At 38.7% G+C, this 16,406-nt stretch overlaps 1 protein-coding gene across 1 annotated transcript; it reads right to left on the bottom strand.

Annotated features, from left to right (window-relative positions):
• Positions 1-7,340: 7,340 nt before the first annotated feature.
• LOC106529328 (gamma-aminobutyric acid receptor subunit rho-1) lies at positions 7,341-15,138 on the bottom strand (the record flags this gene model as incomplete). Its single annotated transcript, XM_014024724.1, is given in 4 exon segments — positions 7,341-9,056; positions 11,179-11,375; positions 14,523-14,675; positions 14,998-15,138. Coding segments are annotated over 4 exon segments (794 nt in total), but the record flags the coding sequence as incomplete, so codon positions are not given.
• Between the last annotated feature and the right edge of the window lie 1,268 nt (positions 15,139-16,406).

The following is a 16,406-nucleotide window of genomic DNA, read 5'->3' as shown; positions in this document are numbered from 1 at the left end:
AGACAAGGCTGCCTCCGGGTTTGCTTTGATGCTTGTTTTTAAAAATTAACAGACAGTGTAGCCGAGCTAACCGAGCAGTGAAAAGAGTTAAAAAGAAAAGTTGTTTTAAGTTTCATTTGATCAAAAATAACAAAAGAAAGATTAAAGTTAACGAGAGAACCGGATTAGAAAGTCCTGCCAGTGGGCCTTTGAATGAAACTTTTAGAGAGAAGGTGAACTTTAACCCACTTGACAAAGAAAGTTAACTTTGTTGAATCATTATGCACCGCTGGCACGTAGAAACTGGATGTTAATGRCAGATGACGGAAGACTTTTTATTCCAGATTACTGTTCTGGGAACTCCCGCAGAGGGGGGGCCATTGGAGGAAAGATAGACCTGATCCAGGCAGGCGCCTTCACCGACATCAATCTCGTCTTCACGGCTCATCCAGCTCAGCAGGACACCCCRTTCCTCCCCACTGTAACAGTTGCAGAGGAAGCTCCTTTATTTATAGCTTTTGTGAATTTGAGACTTCTATATCCTCTCTGCTTTTTCCTTTGTTATAAAAACCCAAAACTTCTGCAGAAAACCACCAACACAGCATGATGATGTAACACAGGGTAACAGTGAAGTATCAGGCATCCTGTGCGTCTGTGGACCTCTGGATGTGGCCTACAAAGACCCTCTTTCTGCTCCGACAGCAACTTAAACCAGAGTGGAGACATGTGAGGTGGTGAGGAACATGAAGGCCTCCTGCGTGTCGCCTGCTGTCTTTGTTAACGACTTTTAATTAGGATTTTAACTCCAACCTAATGTACTCTAATTTAGTCCTCACAGTTTAACTGAACAGATCTCTATTTCAAGTCAATTTATGCAAACTCAGCCTGCACGGCAGAACAGATCAAACTCTRTAACTGAATGAGAATTTAACTGAATTCAGTTCAAATCTTAGCAGTTTTTGTTACGTTCAGTGTAAAGTGTGAGTCAAAAGTCACAGGACACCCTCTTATTTTTGATCCAATATGACGGCCATGTTCTGGACATAGYCTGAAAGATATAGGCCATCATTCAAATATGAAATTTTTTCTTTTTGAAACAAAATAAAATRACGTCCTGTGACTTTTGAATCACCTTACATCTCACAACTGGCGGAGCTTTAAAGTGTTCAATTAGTTGTGTTTTTTTTTATATTTTAACAAACTTAAGGTTATATGTCTATGATTGGAAACAAAAAAATATTTTTTGTATCTCTTAGAGGCATCATCAAACATGAAGGATTGAAGCTCACTATTATTCCTGCCCACGCTGAGCTAAGAGTTTTATTCACAGACCCTGTTCCTTAAGGAAAATGACACTTTATGGGCTAAACCTGGTATTTCTGCCTCAAACTGGCAAGATCCTCTTTTATTTTTTTGTAGTTCTAATGTCATATAAGAAGTTAATTTGAAAATCAAACTGCTAGCATGAAGGAATGCATATGAACTAGCCACGTTTTAGGCCAGAATTTTAAACTAAAATGATCTTATGATAAGAAGAAATGAAGTTCTAACTGGTGATAGGATGATACTCAACCTCTACCACACCAAATGTTAGCTCAATATCAGAGAAACTGACTGAGCTACGGCTGTTTTTATGTTTTCGAAATGTAGTCGGCTGTAGCAGCCAGCTTGTATTTGGTTAGCTCCCAACGTTAATCAGTTGTAGTTGAACATATAAACATCACTCCCTGAAGGTTTCATTAAAATCTGCCCAGTGGTTCGTGAGGTATTTTGCTAACAGACACACAAACATCACAATTTTGTTAACATTTGAGAATTATGACATAATGCTGCAGATGTTTGCAGGTATACAGATTTTTTTTTTTTGGTCAAATTTAAAACATTGATTGGTTTGCCAAACACAACTTTGCTGCTGTGGCTCATTTATCTCTCCCCTCCAAATATTTTCAGCCTGACCAGGTTTCGTACTCGTATCTGCTCAGTGGTGGGTGAGTGCATGCATTTGAGCACTTAACTCCTAAAGAGTCCGATATTTCCCTCAGGGCTTCCTAGAGATGAAAAACAGGAGGTAAGGTAGAGTGCAAAGTGGAATTAGAAACACCGGGTGATCAGAGCCGCATCGCATGACATGAAATGAATTTTAATGTTGCTCCCTGACTGCAGGGGAGCTTTACTTTGAATTAKTTTACATGATTTGATGAACTGCAGTTTGCACTTAAATAAAACCCTATCAGTGTTTATAAAAACGTATGTGTTTGCATTAATATGTAGTGGCTTTGTTCATGTAGAGTTTAGGGTTAGTTTTAACTGACCTGATACGTCTTGAGATGCTGATTTTTCTGATCGAAACAAAGAATTTATCCAAACTGTTCAAGATAAACAGAGCTCCAGAAAGAAGGTTTGAATATGTTATGACTGTAAGAAATCTGAGTGAACAGACTCTGGAGTTGACAGAAATCCAGTGTTCAAAGACAAATTATTGATTTAAATGTAACARCAGAAAATCACACTGTAGCTTTCTTGGAAGAAATGCCTGTCGCTCGTTGCAATGTTCTAAAGCTTGTGTTGTGAAGGACTCAGCAAYAATACAAATCATTTTTTTCTTGCTCAATATCTAAAATATTAAGGGATTTAWGATATTTTTTGTTTATTTTGCTAAACGTCCTCCTTCTCCTTCCTGTTTGTTGACCAATAGGAGAGGAGCTGACCCAAGAGGCCCCGCCCACCTTATTTGCACAATAATGTCAGATTCGGTCCTCCATATTAGTCAGGATCAGTTTCACAAGTTTTTATGAATTCTGTCAAACAAGCAAAGTCTGATTTTCATTAGTTGATTTTTTTTCTCATTAYTTGTGTCAGTTTCAGGTTATTTCAGTGATGTTTTATTTTTTCTTTACTGAAAGGTCTGAGCACACGATCACTCCCCATTTATGGCTGCAGGTGATATGTTAAAAGACCTTTTATAYAAATTATCAGCAAATAATTCCATTGTTATTAAACTGCTCATAAACGATTTGTCTGTTTTATGTTTTTATTGAGGTGATTTAAAAAAAAATATCAGCCATGCTTCATAAAGCTTTTCATTTTGCTTGAAACACATGCAAGAAAAAAAATCACGTTTACTGTGATGAACATTTTCACATTTTCAGAAAACAACATTTACCCCTTAAAAATGATTCTCAATTATTTTAGCTCAGGAGCTATACTGTTTATGTTTTTTTCTTAAATCACTGATTTATTTTAACATCCTTCTTGAACAATTGTTAAACATTAAAAAAGATATAAACTATAACTAACAGGTCACAGTGAACCTCAAAGCCTCACAACACCAAACAGAGGAGATGAGCTTTGGTTGTATAAAAAAAAAAGGAAATAAGAACAAAGAAAAATAAAAAAAGTTAATAATATATTTGGTGCTTGGGATTCTCTAAACACATATTTCACATTTGCATTTTTACTGGGCTGCAGAATTTTCCCCTAAAGCATCAGAATGGTGACAAAACAAGAAGAAAACTGAACATGTGCTGCAAAAAAAGAACTCTGAGAGTCAATAATTATTTKTCCCATAATCCAAACTACAATTTTCAAGCCTAGTTGGGAGGTTGTGTTAAATGTGAATAAAAGTGTAACAAAATGATTTGCAAATCTCATAAACCAATATTTTATTCACAGTGTAACATGGTAAACAGATCTAAGAAATTACAATATACTGTATTTTGGATCAAAAAATATGATAATTTAATTTTTTTTGACAAGACCTGGGCAACAAAAGGTTGTAAAAGCAAATGTTTTTAAAAATAAATAGGTAGAGGAGCATCTTCTAGGTTAGTTATCAACAGAGCAGTGCAGTCTTAAAAAACTGTCTAAAGATACAGTAGTAGAACAGTGTCTGAATAATGTTTCTCAATGGGTGCAGCATGGCAGCAGTTGTTAGATCTGTCACAGTGAGAAGGTCAGAGGTTTGCCTCCTGGTCTGGGAACTTTCTGTGTGCAGTTTGCATGTTCTCCCCATGCACCATACTCCCCACAGACCAAAAACATCCACGTTAATTGGTGACTCTAATTGTCTGTGAGTGGTTAGTTGTCTCGTGTCCTTGTAATAACTTGTGGCCTGTCCAGGATCCCTCCTCAYGCAGGATGACTGCTGGAGATAAACAACAGCTACCTGGAAGTGGGCATGAATATATCTGGACCAGYAGTTCCCAAAGTTGGGGTCGGGACACACAGTGGGCTCCTGAAACATCAAGGTGGGGGCCTGAAAAGAAATGACTTCTAACATTTTTTTCTCCTTAGTTGTTTCAAAAGAGTGAAGCTTAAAATAAAATAAAAAATGCACAATGAATTAGGGCTGTGTATTGGCAAGAATTTGGCGATATGATACATATCATAACAGAGGGGTCACGATACGATATATCCCGATATATTGCGATACTGTAAGCAAGGCAATATATTGCGATGTATTGCGATTTTTTTGTCCAAAAATTCTATTAAATAAAAACCTCTTACTGAAAAAAAAAAAGAAAAGCTAATGTTTACTTACAATGCTAATGCTACCCTTACTCTCTGGCGCTCAAGAGGTAGAGGAGCCAAATRGCTRGCTCACTGCTGCCAACTAGTGGTCAGAGACTGAACTACAACATAAAAATGAACGGCTGGCAAGAAGGTTGACATTTTAAACCTTAATTAAAAATCAGTACAGGGCTTTAGAATATCGATACAGTTTCGGGAAATGAAATATTGCGATATTTCAGTGTATCAATATTTTCTTACACCCCTACAATGAATACTGTTTATTYGACCTGATGCCAATGTTTATCAACCAAAAATACTTGGGGGCACGGGTCTCTGCTAGTTATTTTTCAAAAGTTGAAAAGTTTGGGAACCACTAACGCATAGCAATACACTGACATATATGCATTAGTATCTGTAAATCGGTTATAGAATGCTTGTTTTCTTTTATTAYATGAGCTCAGGAACACTTTCACAAATCTGTAAGCARAGTTTACTGTGCTATTCACAAGTTTAGACTACATTACTGTAATTACAGGAAGATTTGCTCAAGGGGTGTCCAGGGCCACAGATCTGATTCAGGATGATCTYTTTAAGCTCTGCAGAAGCCTSTTAATCATYWATTTGTTCAAAATCAGATGTGTGGGACAAGAAACAGCTAAAAATTACAGAATAAAGTCATCATGGTTTGTGTTATCTTGAAAATACATTTATATTTTTAAAATCCAGCGGTTTCTGAAAGTTTCTGAAACTGTGACGTGCACTTCACAGTGAGTTTGTGGTTGTTATAGAAGTGTCTCAAGCTGTTGCCGGAAGCCCCTGAAACAGCACTTCCTTTTCCCACAAACCAACGAATGAGGGAAAAAATAGGGACAGCYGTTGGAACYACAGATATCATAAAGGCCTTTATGATATCAGCGGAGAGAAACAAAAAATGTCAGAAGACGGTCCTCAAGGAGTGACAAAACCACCAAATGGATTAGAGACAGAAACTGGTCAACACATCGTCCTGAATGGAGGACTGAAGCAGAAACTGATGATGGACTCTACCAACCACGGCTTACWCCAAAATGCAGCCCTGGTGTCCAGACCCCTCTCAATGTGGGAAACCCACTCCCAGGTGAAATCTCACTGCAGCTTTAAAACTTCTTTGTGAAAATCTCTGCATTTGTGACCGAGAAAGGAAAATGACCAGAAAAGGGGAACCGAGGATTATGACCCTCTCCGCTGCGTCAGACCTCTTTTGGAGATGATAAACACGAGGTGCAAAGCCATCTATCCAAGACAGCACCTTGCAGTTGATGAAAATCTGRTTGGGACCAACCAGGCTCTGCATAAAGCAGTTCATCACGGGCAAGCAAACAAAGTGGGAGCTGAAGCTGTTKGTGCTTGCTGACACAAACAGCTACACTGTTGACTTCAAGCTTTACAAGAACACGTCAAAGACAGCAACAGGGAAGGGGCTCGCTTTTAATGCAGTAACTGAGCTGGTCAACAAATACTACCCATGGTCTGGGTGTATAATCTACACAGACAACTTTTACACCAGTCCATTCCTCTTCCCACACCTGAGCCAGCTGGGATTTGGAGCTTGTGGGACGTACAGTCAGGGAAGGGTCGGTGTTCCCACCACCCAAGAAAACACACTCACTGAAAGCTCCCCATGAGGCAGAATCTGGTGGATCAGGGACGGGGAGCTTCTATTTGTGAAGTGGATGGATACCAGGRAGGTGTCCATGTGCTCCACCATCCACCCAGTGTACAGTGGGAACAAGGTGAAGCGCAGATAACAGGTGATGGAATACAACAAARGATCTCCGTCCCAAGGCCCACCACATTGTAAGAGTACAAGTACAGAGCGAGAGTGGTTACCTCAGATCAGATGTTTGGCACAAATACAGTCAATTGGAAAAACAGGAGATGGTCTACAGCTGGTTTCCAGCATCTGGTTGACATTGCTTTGACAAGCTCTTTTGTCATTCGTAAGGATCTATGTGCCAGCCTAGGAAAACCTAGCCTGGCCCTTGCCTTCCTACGCAGTTCTGCTCAATTCTAGTTTCCCTTCTCTGCTCCGTCTGGGATTTCTCCCATAGACAACGATTTCACTGGCAGATTTTAGCCGAACCGATCAGAGAACAGAACGTTGATTTTCTGCACATTGTCTGCTTGTAGTTTATTTTACCTGGGCCAATCAGCAAACAGAAGGCGGAGTTTTGAACGACGTCGATGTTCTGCGCAGTGTCTGCTGGTTAGTTAACAATGGCAGTGGAGGAAGTGAATGAAGCCAGTCYGTGTTGATAAGGCTTCCAAATTAAAATAAATTTCTCTGACAAAGCAGCAGCTCTCATTTACAAACGTCTCGTTCGGCTCGGTACTTCTCTCCTCTCAGTAGGGTTGTTTACAGCACACGTGATTTCCGGTTAGCTTCTTAGCTTAGCCCCCTTCACAGCGGCACACACACTTCAGAGGCCACGCCTCCAGCAAGAATCGCTTCTCTATAGCAGCGASTCCAGACCCTAGTAAGAAGCAAAGTGAAGGACAGGGTCTGGTTTTTACCAGGCTAAGGAAAACCCTACGTGGTACATATCTACCTGTCCCAGAAGTGGACTACCTGCAAATGAGAGAGCCAGCATGGGGCAGTGGCACTGCAAACTGTGCAAGAACAGTCCCCGGAAGTGTGAGGAGTGTGATGTGGGCCTGTGTCTGTTGCAGCCAGWCAGAAACTGTTATAAATTCCACCAAAGACCACAAAGACATGTGAAGGAGCACTCTTCATCCAGAGAAGGGTGGAATTATGGGTGGTGAAAAGAAAACCCTCCTGTTTCATGTTTTGACAAGTCTCAACTGGTCTCTTTAGTTTTTAGATGTTTATTGACRGTAGTTCAAAAAGAAGGGAAGCACAGAGTAAATACAGTCCTGTCAAACTAACTTTTTTATTGATAGTTCTTTAGTTTGATATATTTTCTAAGTTTCACTGTAAATACAATATGGATTTGAGATTTGCAAATAATTTCTTTTTACACAACRACTCACCTTTTTCAAAATTGAGGTTGTAGAAAGTATTTGGAAGCAATTTATCTAGACAACATGCAAGATTTGTGAGAAAAATCTTTTTTTTTTTCGGTTTACTGTTTATCAATAGATAGAACATTGGTACCACATTTTGAATATTTGACCAACATTTTTTTCCCTTTGTCAAATCTGTCATTGTTTCTAAATCAAGGTTTGTACCAAAAATGTTTTCAGCTTCCCTGATGTATCAGCCTTTGCAAGAATGCTTCACACACTGGCAGTTAAACTTTCACGTTTGCCCAAAACTAACAGGACACCATGATGGCTACATTGATTTTTCTTTGTATTGAATGCATGGTCTGTAAAATTAAATAAAAAAAGCTCCAGCTGAGCACAGAAACTAGAAACAGAGGGAATAATTAGCCTTGTTTTATTCTTAGGTATGAAAACCTGTCCATGTGCAAGTTGAAAACTGGTAAATTACCATGCTTATTTGTTTGATACAGCAAAAAAAAAAAAACAAAAAAAAAAACTATTTCCTACCTGGGTTGAGCAGTTGCTAAGAAATCAGCAGCATTCTTAAAGTTAATCTTCGTCTTGAAATACCAAAGAAATAGTTGAGCACATCACCTTTTCAAACACTGGACTTTTGCGTTTGTTTTTGTAAAAAGCTGGATTTTCTTCAACCTTGAATGAAGCTGCTAACTTRTTGTCCCCGACATTAATTCTCCTCACCAGAAAGCAAGCCAAATTTATTTGAACAAAATGTCAAACTATTCCCTAAAATGTTTGTCGTTGATTGTCATATATAGTTCATATGCAGACAGGACGTGTCTGTGCACTGGATGTAATAACAAGCGTGTTTTCAGTTCATATTTTTTGTTGAAAATCTAAATCGCTGCATTCTCAGCTGCGTTTAAAGTTCATTTTTGTGAACGTCGACGCACACAGAACCCTCATGTCGCAGCGATCCATCGAAAGTTCGAATGCAGGAGATCACACAGGTTTGACGGATTGATTAAAACGCTGAAACCACCGTCCTGATTGTCAGTACTTCATTTTCAAACTCATCAGTTTTAAGAGGCTGGGTCATGAAGGCAAATGTTACCCATCTGGAAATGATGCTCATGCATCTAATGAGCAGTTTCATTTGAAAAGCAAATGCAGTTCAGTCGTCCTTTTTAGCTCGTGAGCTACTGAGCCGAGCAGTTGTCCCATCACGCACTGCTCTCTGTGTTCGAACACATCCCAGTTTACGAGTATATGGACCAGTAGATGATGTTAAAGAGAATGTACGCTCCGGGAAAGACGACCCTCGAGTATTTGTCTATGGCATGGGTGTCAATCCAGATGTTCACGTAACCTCTGGATGCCTTCACCTGGCCTGTGATCTGCGGGTCGTTCAGCGCCACCTGGGCCAGAATCCGTTCCTGGCGGCCGCCGTTCTCTGGCATCCCGTAGTTTCCTGTGGTGTTGATGTCCATGGACCCGTACCCGGTGATCTGTGGGTCGATCATCATCTCATCGGGGTTGCCAATGCCACACGTGCACGGCAGCTAGGCCAGGAAACGACAACAAAAGACACTCATTTGTTTCGTATTTGTATTTCTTTTAAGCACATTTAAAGTGTTAAAATGACTGATATGAAACATTTATATATATATAAAAAACATGTTYATGCTGGAAATTCTCCTCGAGGTATGTGGGCAATTTGGCTCCATATGCCACAACAGTTGGCAGAGGAAGAATAGCAGCACTGCAGTCCCAGAAATAATTCACTGTGGCCCTTAGAGCTGCTTTGAGTGAGCCAATTTAGAAAATATTTATGTTTATTGGCAATGGATATTAATTATTGACACATTTTTCTGCCAGTTGTTTTATTTTGAAGACATTTTGATGTGAAATCAGGCCACAGGCTGTGCTGAGCATAAGCTGCTGATGATTCTGTGGAACTCCCTTAAAATGGCTTTTTTGTTTGTTTGCTTGTTTGTTTTGAAGTCTCATTAAGAATGCATCATWTTATGGAAACTTGAGTCAACCAAAATGTAGCTTTAGTTTTGAAGAGGTGTGAACAAATCTGTCAACACAATATTAATGAAGATAAGTATAAAACTAAAGGCCTAGAATTTCTTTAGGGAATGCAGTTTTAATAAGCTAAAGTTAGCTCAAGGGTCTGCAAACTTTATGATCAAAAGAGCCATTTATGCTCCTTATCTCACTAATAAAATGTGTCCAGAGCCACAAAACAAGCTACAACTGTGATTATGAACTAGTGGTCCGTGGGCCTTTTCAAGGCCTTTTTGGGAACCTTTATGGTCAGCGGAGGTGACATTATAAAACTAAAAATATTGTTATTATTATTATATTATTTATAATTATACACATCAGGACAAATAAAAAAGACCATATTCATGTAAACAAGAAAAATACAGTTTATACGAAATTTCATAAAACTAGTACAACGTAATTATTTAGGCATATTTTTTCTCTAATTCTTCTTATTGTGTAGTCTTCAAATTATTTATAGGTAATTCTGATGGATTTGAAAGAAAGATCATAGAAAGAAATTGGTATATTTCAGTAAGCAACAGGTTAGCATGAGCTAACATGTTTTACTTTTTGTATTAGTAGTATTGATCACATATTTGTATACAAATTGATTTTTGTTGTGGGTATAAAAATAAAAAAATAAAAATGTTTCTGTTCTATTTAGTCACATTTTCAAAGAGCCACTGCAGAGGGCCCAAAGAGACACAGGTGGCCCCAGAGCCGCAGGTTGCAGACCCCTGGGTTAGCTTATGCTAAAAACTCTGCGAATAACAAGCCCAATCTTGTGATATTAACAGTTAGCTGTTAACACTTGGAGTGTGTGTGGTGCTATTACCACACCAAGTTTAAGCACAATATCTGCAACAGTGATGGAGTTAGAGCCATTTTTGTGTTTTCCAAAGTTGGGTAACTGCAGTGACCATCTTGTTTGACTCCAAAGTTAATCAGTTGTAAAGTCGGATCCAATGATTATTTCCTGGAATGTGCAGAAAAAAATAATCCAATGATTCACAAAATGTTTACTAACTGATAGCGTTGACTCCAGCAGTCAGTAAAGTTTGGAGCACAAATCTTGCAGCATCATTTTGGGCTCAGAGTATAAGCTGCAGATGAATTTTAGCTACTCCCACATGAAATTTAACCTCAATATTTATTAAATTGATAGTGTTGCAGCCATGTTTGTGTCTGCTAAGACTGTTTTGATGTGGTGGCCATTTTCAAATGAGTTCATTCCAAAAGCTCACAGTTCTAGATATGTCCCTAATTATTACTGTTTGGGTTCAATAAAAATTCATCCAGTGGAACAAGAGATATTTTGCCAACATGACAAATGTGGAATAAAACGTAATCCCCCTTTTGTGCTTGGAGTCAAACAGACTTAATAATGTTTAAAAACTAAACCAGTTTTCTTTAATTAACCAAACCTTCTATGATTAACATAAAAGTACCCATTTCCAAAAGGAACAYATCAACAGTTTTCATATGCATAGAAAATGTGTTTTGTCTCTGTGAATCAAAAAGAAAGAGAGAGAAAAAAAAAAGAAGGTCGTCTGCTTTTAATTTCCCAGGTAACGAGAAGTGATGAGTAATAAATTAAACAGCAAAGTAAAAGCAGGAAGAAGAACTCACTCGCTCCCGCAGCTTCCTCTCTTTCCTCTCCTGCACGGTTGAGAGGTAGTTCACTGCAGCGTACTCTATCACTGACAGGAAGACAAAAACAAAACTGACCCAGAGATAAATGTCCACCGCTTTAATGTAGGACACCCGGGGCATGGAGGCATTGACCCCGGTGATGATGGTGGACATGGTCAGCACTGTGGTGATGCCTAAAGGAGGGGAAAACAAACTGCTTAGTCATCCTGTTTACTCTCATTCTTTTCAGACTGTCTTAAAAAGAGACAGTGAGTCCCACTCTCTTTTTATTCACCAATTAAAAATAACATTTCATTTTATTATTTACAAAAGACAAGTAGCTTGTGCAACATCCACCTTTCTATAAACAGCTGTGGAAACTGAAAAACAGACCCAAGCAAGTGGAGGCCCACCTTCCTTTATTAGTTCGTTCAGATTTGAGCTGCTGGCTCTGATGTTGCAGCTCTGACAGATGGCTTCAAACAAAATTGCACTTTCCGCCACGGACTTACTGAAATTTGTGACATTTTGCTGCAAGCTCTAAAAGATCAGAGCTTCCTTGAAAAGTAGTCTATTTTGCCCCCACAGTGATGTGTTTACAGTCTAGTCAGAAGTTGGGGTGAGCAGAGGCAAGGCATTCTACAYGCTCTGTGTTTTTATTTTGTTTTATGATGCAATATTTTAGCGTCTGGGTGGTATGTGTATAGGTAAAATACACATAGTTCTCAGTCTCCCTGCATGGGTACAAACAGTACCTATAGTAAAATGTTTTCTTTTTTTGTGCAAAAATTAACAACGCAGAATGACGCTCACAACATATTGTCACAGTAAGATATCTCAGTTTTTCTGTTAAAGAGGACATGTCATGCAAAATCCACTTTTAGCCATTAAATGCATTTTGTTGTGTCTCTGGAGTCTCTAATAGTGCAGAAAAATTAGATTTTGCTGCATAGATATCTTTTTATTTTGTTTGGGTCATACTTTTCAACCCGTTCAGTTTTCTCTGTTTTCTGTGATGTTTTCTAAACTAATACGTCACCGATTTTGCAACAGAACTGCCACATAAGGTCTGGACTTAACTAGGGCTGCACCGATTAGTTGAAATAATCGATGACGTCGATTATGTAAATTTGTCGACGCAGATTTTTTATTATCGATTCGCTACATTACATAACCACCACGTGAATGTTCATGCAATTCCATTTCGGTACCTAAATGCATCATTATGACCGTTTTGGCATAAGAGTGGTGAGTTTTCCATGCTTGTCCTGAACGCAGCATCGCGCAAGAGCGTAATGACGTCAGCAGCCGCTGCTTCAGTTCAGTCTAAAGCTTGAAAACAAGACTCGCAGCTCCTGGAGTAAAATTTACCGAACAGACCGCCTCTGAATTATCTGGTGGATTAATTATCTTGTGAACATAACGTTCGCTTGCTCAAAGTAAATAAAGTACYGYCACTTTCTTTATTTCATCCACCATTAAACAGAGACCGGTGTTAGGTCGAGCCACGTTCCCCCATCAGACGGTTCCCCCATCAGACGGTTCCCCCATCAGACGGTTCCCCCATCAGACGGTTCCCCCAGCGTCTCAAACAACAGAGGAGCTTCCCGACACACGTCTGACCTAAAGAGCACAAGCAGCCAACAAGTGTTGTACATGTTTTGGATGTTCAAAACGTAGCTTAAATACCTTTTATTTATTTTAACTGCATCCTCTTTTGTTTATTTGATTTAAACTTTTTTGCCTTCCATGGACCTCCATCACACATTTTTCTAGTGGGGAAATGACATCAATAGAAATATGTGGGGCTGGATTTTAATTTGTGCAATAAGACAAAACAGTCTTGTTGTTTTCAACAGTTTTCACCTTAAAGAAATAAATTACACAACTGATGTTACAATACAAAGAGTTGGATGTTGTCTTGATATTTGTTAAATTTTATTTATTGAGAAATATGTTAAATAAAGAGTCAGCCTCAAAAAGAGATGATCTGAGACACAGCTCAGGGGTTTGTGAAGTTACAATAAGGAGGAATTCAGACCAAAGCATTGAAGTTCCASTGTATTTAGACCCCAACTGAATGATTTTAATGYGAAAAAGAAGGATTTAAAAGCATGATATGGCTCCTTTACTGTATATAATTTGCATCTTGACTGATGCACTAAGCAGTATATACTGTATACATATACGTATATGTTTTGTGGACTGAGCTGTAGAATGAAATATGCAATACTGAATTGACAAAATGTTGGAACAAAGTCTACTTTGTTGTGCCTCAAACCAGAAAATACTTGTCATTTGATGCATTAGAAGCCAAGGTTATGTTAAACTGTGCCTTTCAATAAACCAGGACAAAAGTGAAGTTAGAAAGGACTCAAGGAGAGAACAATCTGACAAATCAAGTGCTTTTTCCAAGCGATTTAAACAATTCAGTGATTTTCAAAAGCTGCTTTTTAGTTTATTTTTTTTCCCGTTCGGGGCAACTAAGAAGTGGAACAAGTTTCCTGATGGATTTGAGTTTTTGTCCCCCTCGAGAGCAAAAAAAAAAAAAAGGTTTTCATTCAGTGCTGCTGGTCATGGTATTGAATCAACAGGAATCACCTTTTTAAAATCTCGTCAATTTTACAATTTGTTATTTTTTAAGATAGCAAGGAATTTCAGTGAAGATGAGCAAAGGCATTTAATTGGCTCATAGTGATGCACTGATGGAGAACAGGACTGGCCAATTTATGTTACGACCCATCTTGAGTAGTTTAGGAATTTGATTATTAAAAACAGCCAATTAAGTTAAAAGAATATTCTAAAATCATCCTTTAGCAGTGGTTCTTTCATTTGTGGAGGATATTTTGAGGGTGTGCGGGGTATGTGAGGGGGTATTAAGTATTTTCCAGGTACATTTCTATACCACAATCAAGTGACTATGTTACCTTCAGTTGTTATAAAAATGCTGTATATTTCAAAAAATAAATGWGACTTTGCWYCATAGCCTGTCTAAACGCCTTGAAATTAGCCTCTGTCTCCTTAAGAACCTCTTACCATTTCTGACACTCCCACTTCAGCTTGTTTTCACAACAATGCTTYGGGGGAGGTGTGCTCTGTGGGGCGGGAGCTCTGCTGCAGACTGAGCTCCAGGGAGGAGCTTTGTACAGATAGGCGGTGCTTTGTACCAGSAAAAGTTTAGGCAGCTCCTAATGGCTACCATAGGATTCAAGGATTTATCAAACATGCGTGAATGAGTCAAAGCAACACTGCGTGTGTTTTTGATGAGAGAACGATATTATAACATGATATAAAGTTGATTTGACATAATACCCCATCTTYAAGGTAAAACAGAAAGTTACCTAGTGGTACCCTGGCGGGCACGGCCCTGCGGTCGATCCAAAASGACACCCAGGASAGCATGACCATGAGAGTAGCTGGGAAATAAGTTTGCAGCAGGAAGAAGAAGATGTGGCGTCGCAGGGTGAAGTGGATGTACAAACGATTGTACCAGCCTAGGATGAAGAAACACCACCATTATACGCACTGTCATACGCTGGATGCTGATGAACCGTGAAGCATTGTCCCAGCACTCTGGCGGAGTGAGATAGGGACAAAATCCTTTTTTATGCTTCAGGTTGCGAGAAAAGTGACGTGGTTGTATGAATATCACATCGGCTTCCAGCACTGAACAAGTGGCTGGCAACAGTTTGATTCATTTTTCTTTTGTACAAAGAATTCAACACCGGYTCGGTGTTTCTGGAGGTAATAATTTCACGCGTGAAAAACTTGTTCCTTTTGTGAGAAAAGACAAAGTAAAACGGTGGGTTGTAGTACCTGTGCTACTGTAAAAAGCCAGCTTTGTGGTGGTGTGAAATTTTTGGATCAGGAACTGGGACAGGGAGATTCTGTCGTCCGTGTTGAGCGACTCGTTTCCCTTTTTCCAGTAGAGCATCAGGTCATCATCTGTGTACGCATCTGTCAGTAAAATATGTCGAATTAAGTGTAAATTCGATAAACAAAATCAGCGCAGATTAASTGCAAACAAAGCTGCTGCATGACTATGTGAGCAAAACAGGCATTAAAACACCAAAACATATCAAATGAAACTCTTAACTCCTCAGAGACTAATATTTAAACACTGTTCTTTACACACAGTACACTTTCTAAAGCTGGAAATGCAAAATGAAAAGAAAAAAAAAGTATTAAAACAGTGTGAGCTCTTTGAAGCGAGAACGTGCCTTGAAACTTTAAAAGCATGATTTATCAGGCATTTTGTGAAATACAGTATCTGGTGGGCAAAGWTGACACGTTCGTTTCAGCAGAGAGCGAGAAAAAAACTCATGCAGAGAATCCAAAGTGAGACTTTAATATTTTGTGTAAAAGCAGCATGATGGTTGCATAAGAAATTTACAGAAACACACTAGAGTTTATCTTCTTAAAAGAACCTCATCTGCGGCAATGTTTTCTGCTTATTATCAATGTAAAACTGCACTTGAACATTTGTAATTCTTCAAAAATTCTCTTTCTTTTTGCAAAAAAATAAATAAATAAAAAATCTGGCCAGAAAAAAATACAAGATTTTTTTACACCACTTCTAGAGCCGAATTAAAACAAACCCTTCCTGTCTATGTGCCCTTGTTCTTCTGTGTGATTAGCTGCCATTCTGCTGTTTGAGTTTGTGTTTGTCTTTCATTTGAGCCTTTGGTTTTTGTTTTCTTCTTCCATTTTAGACAGAAACTGTGGTTTTTCAAAARCCTCCCCAACCTCGGTTCTTTTTTGTATAAATCAACTCACAAGTTTTAGCTCATATATAAATATTCCTTGAAGAAATACATTTCACCTGCAAGTTTCYCGTTTTATTTTCACACCTGAAGTATGTGTGAGGGATGACTCTCAGCTACTACCACACTCAATTTTAGCTCCGCATCTACAAAACTAACTGTGTTACAACCCTTTTTGCATTTGCTAACATTGGTTAGCAGTCACGGCCATCTTGAATGAGGTTAACTCCAAGTTTATAAACAATAGATGTATCCAGTGATTACTCACTGAAAGTTTTCCAAAATCAATCAACTGGTTGGTGAGACTTNATTTAGCCAAAAGTCAAATTTAAACAGACACATGAGAGTCCACACAGGAGACAAACCATCTGGATGACATTAATCTGGCCTCCAGTTCTAATGTAATGAACCTTGGTGTTATTTTTGATTAGTGCTGGGTGATATGACCTTAAATTCATATCA

Source organism: Austrofundulus limnaeus, unplaced genomic scaffold (assembly GCF_001266775.1).
Source record: "Austrofundulus limnaeus strain Quisiro unplaced genomic scaffold, Austrofundulus_limnaeus-1.0 Scaffold437, whole genome shotgun sequence".
Classification (NCBI taxonomy): Eukaryota; Metazoa; Chordata; class Actinopteri; order Cyprinodontiformes; family Rivulidae; genus Austrofundulus; species Austrofundulus limnaeus.
Note: the sequence above shows the minus strand (reverse complement) of the source record. Positions and strands in the feature narration are given on the sequence as shown.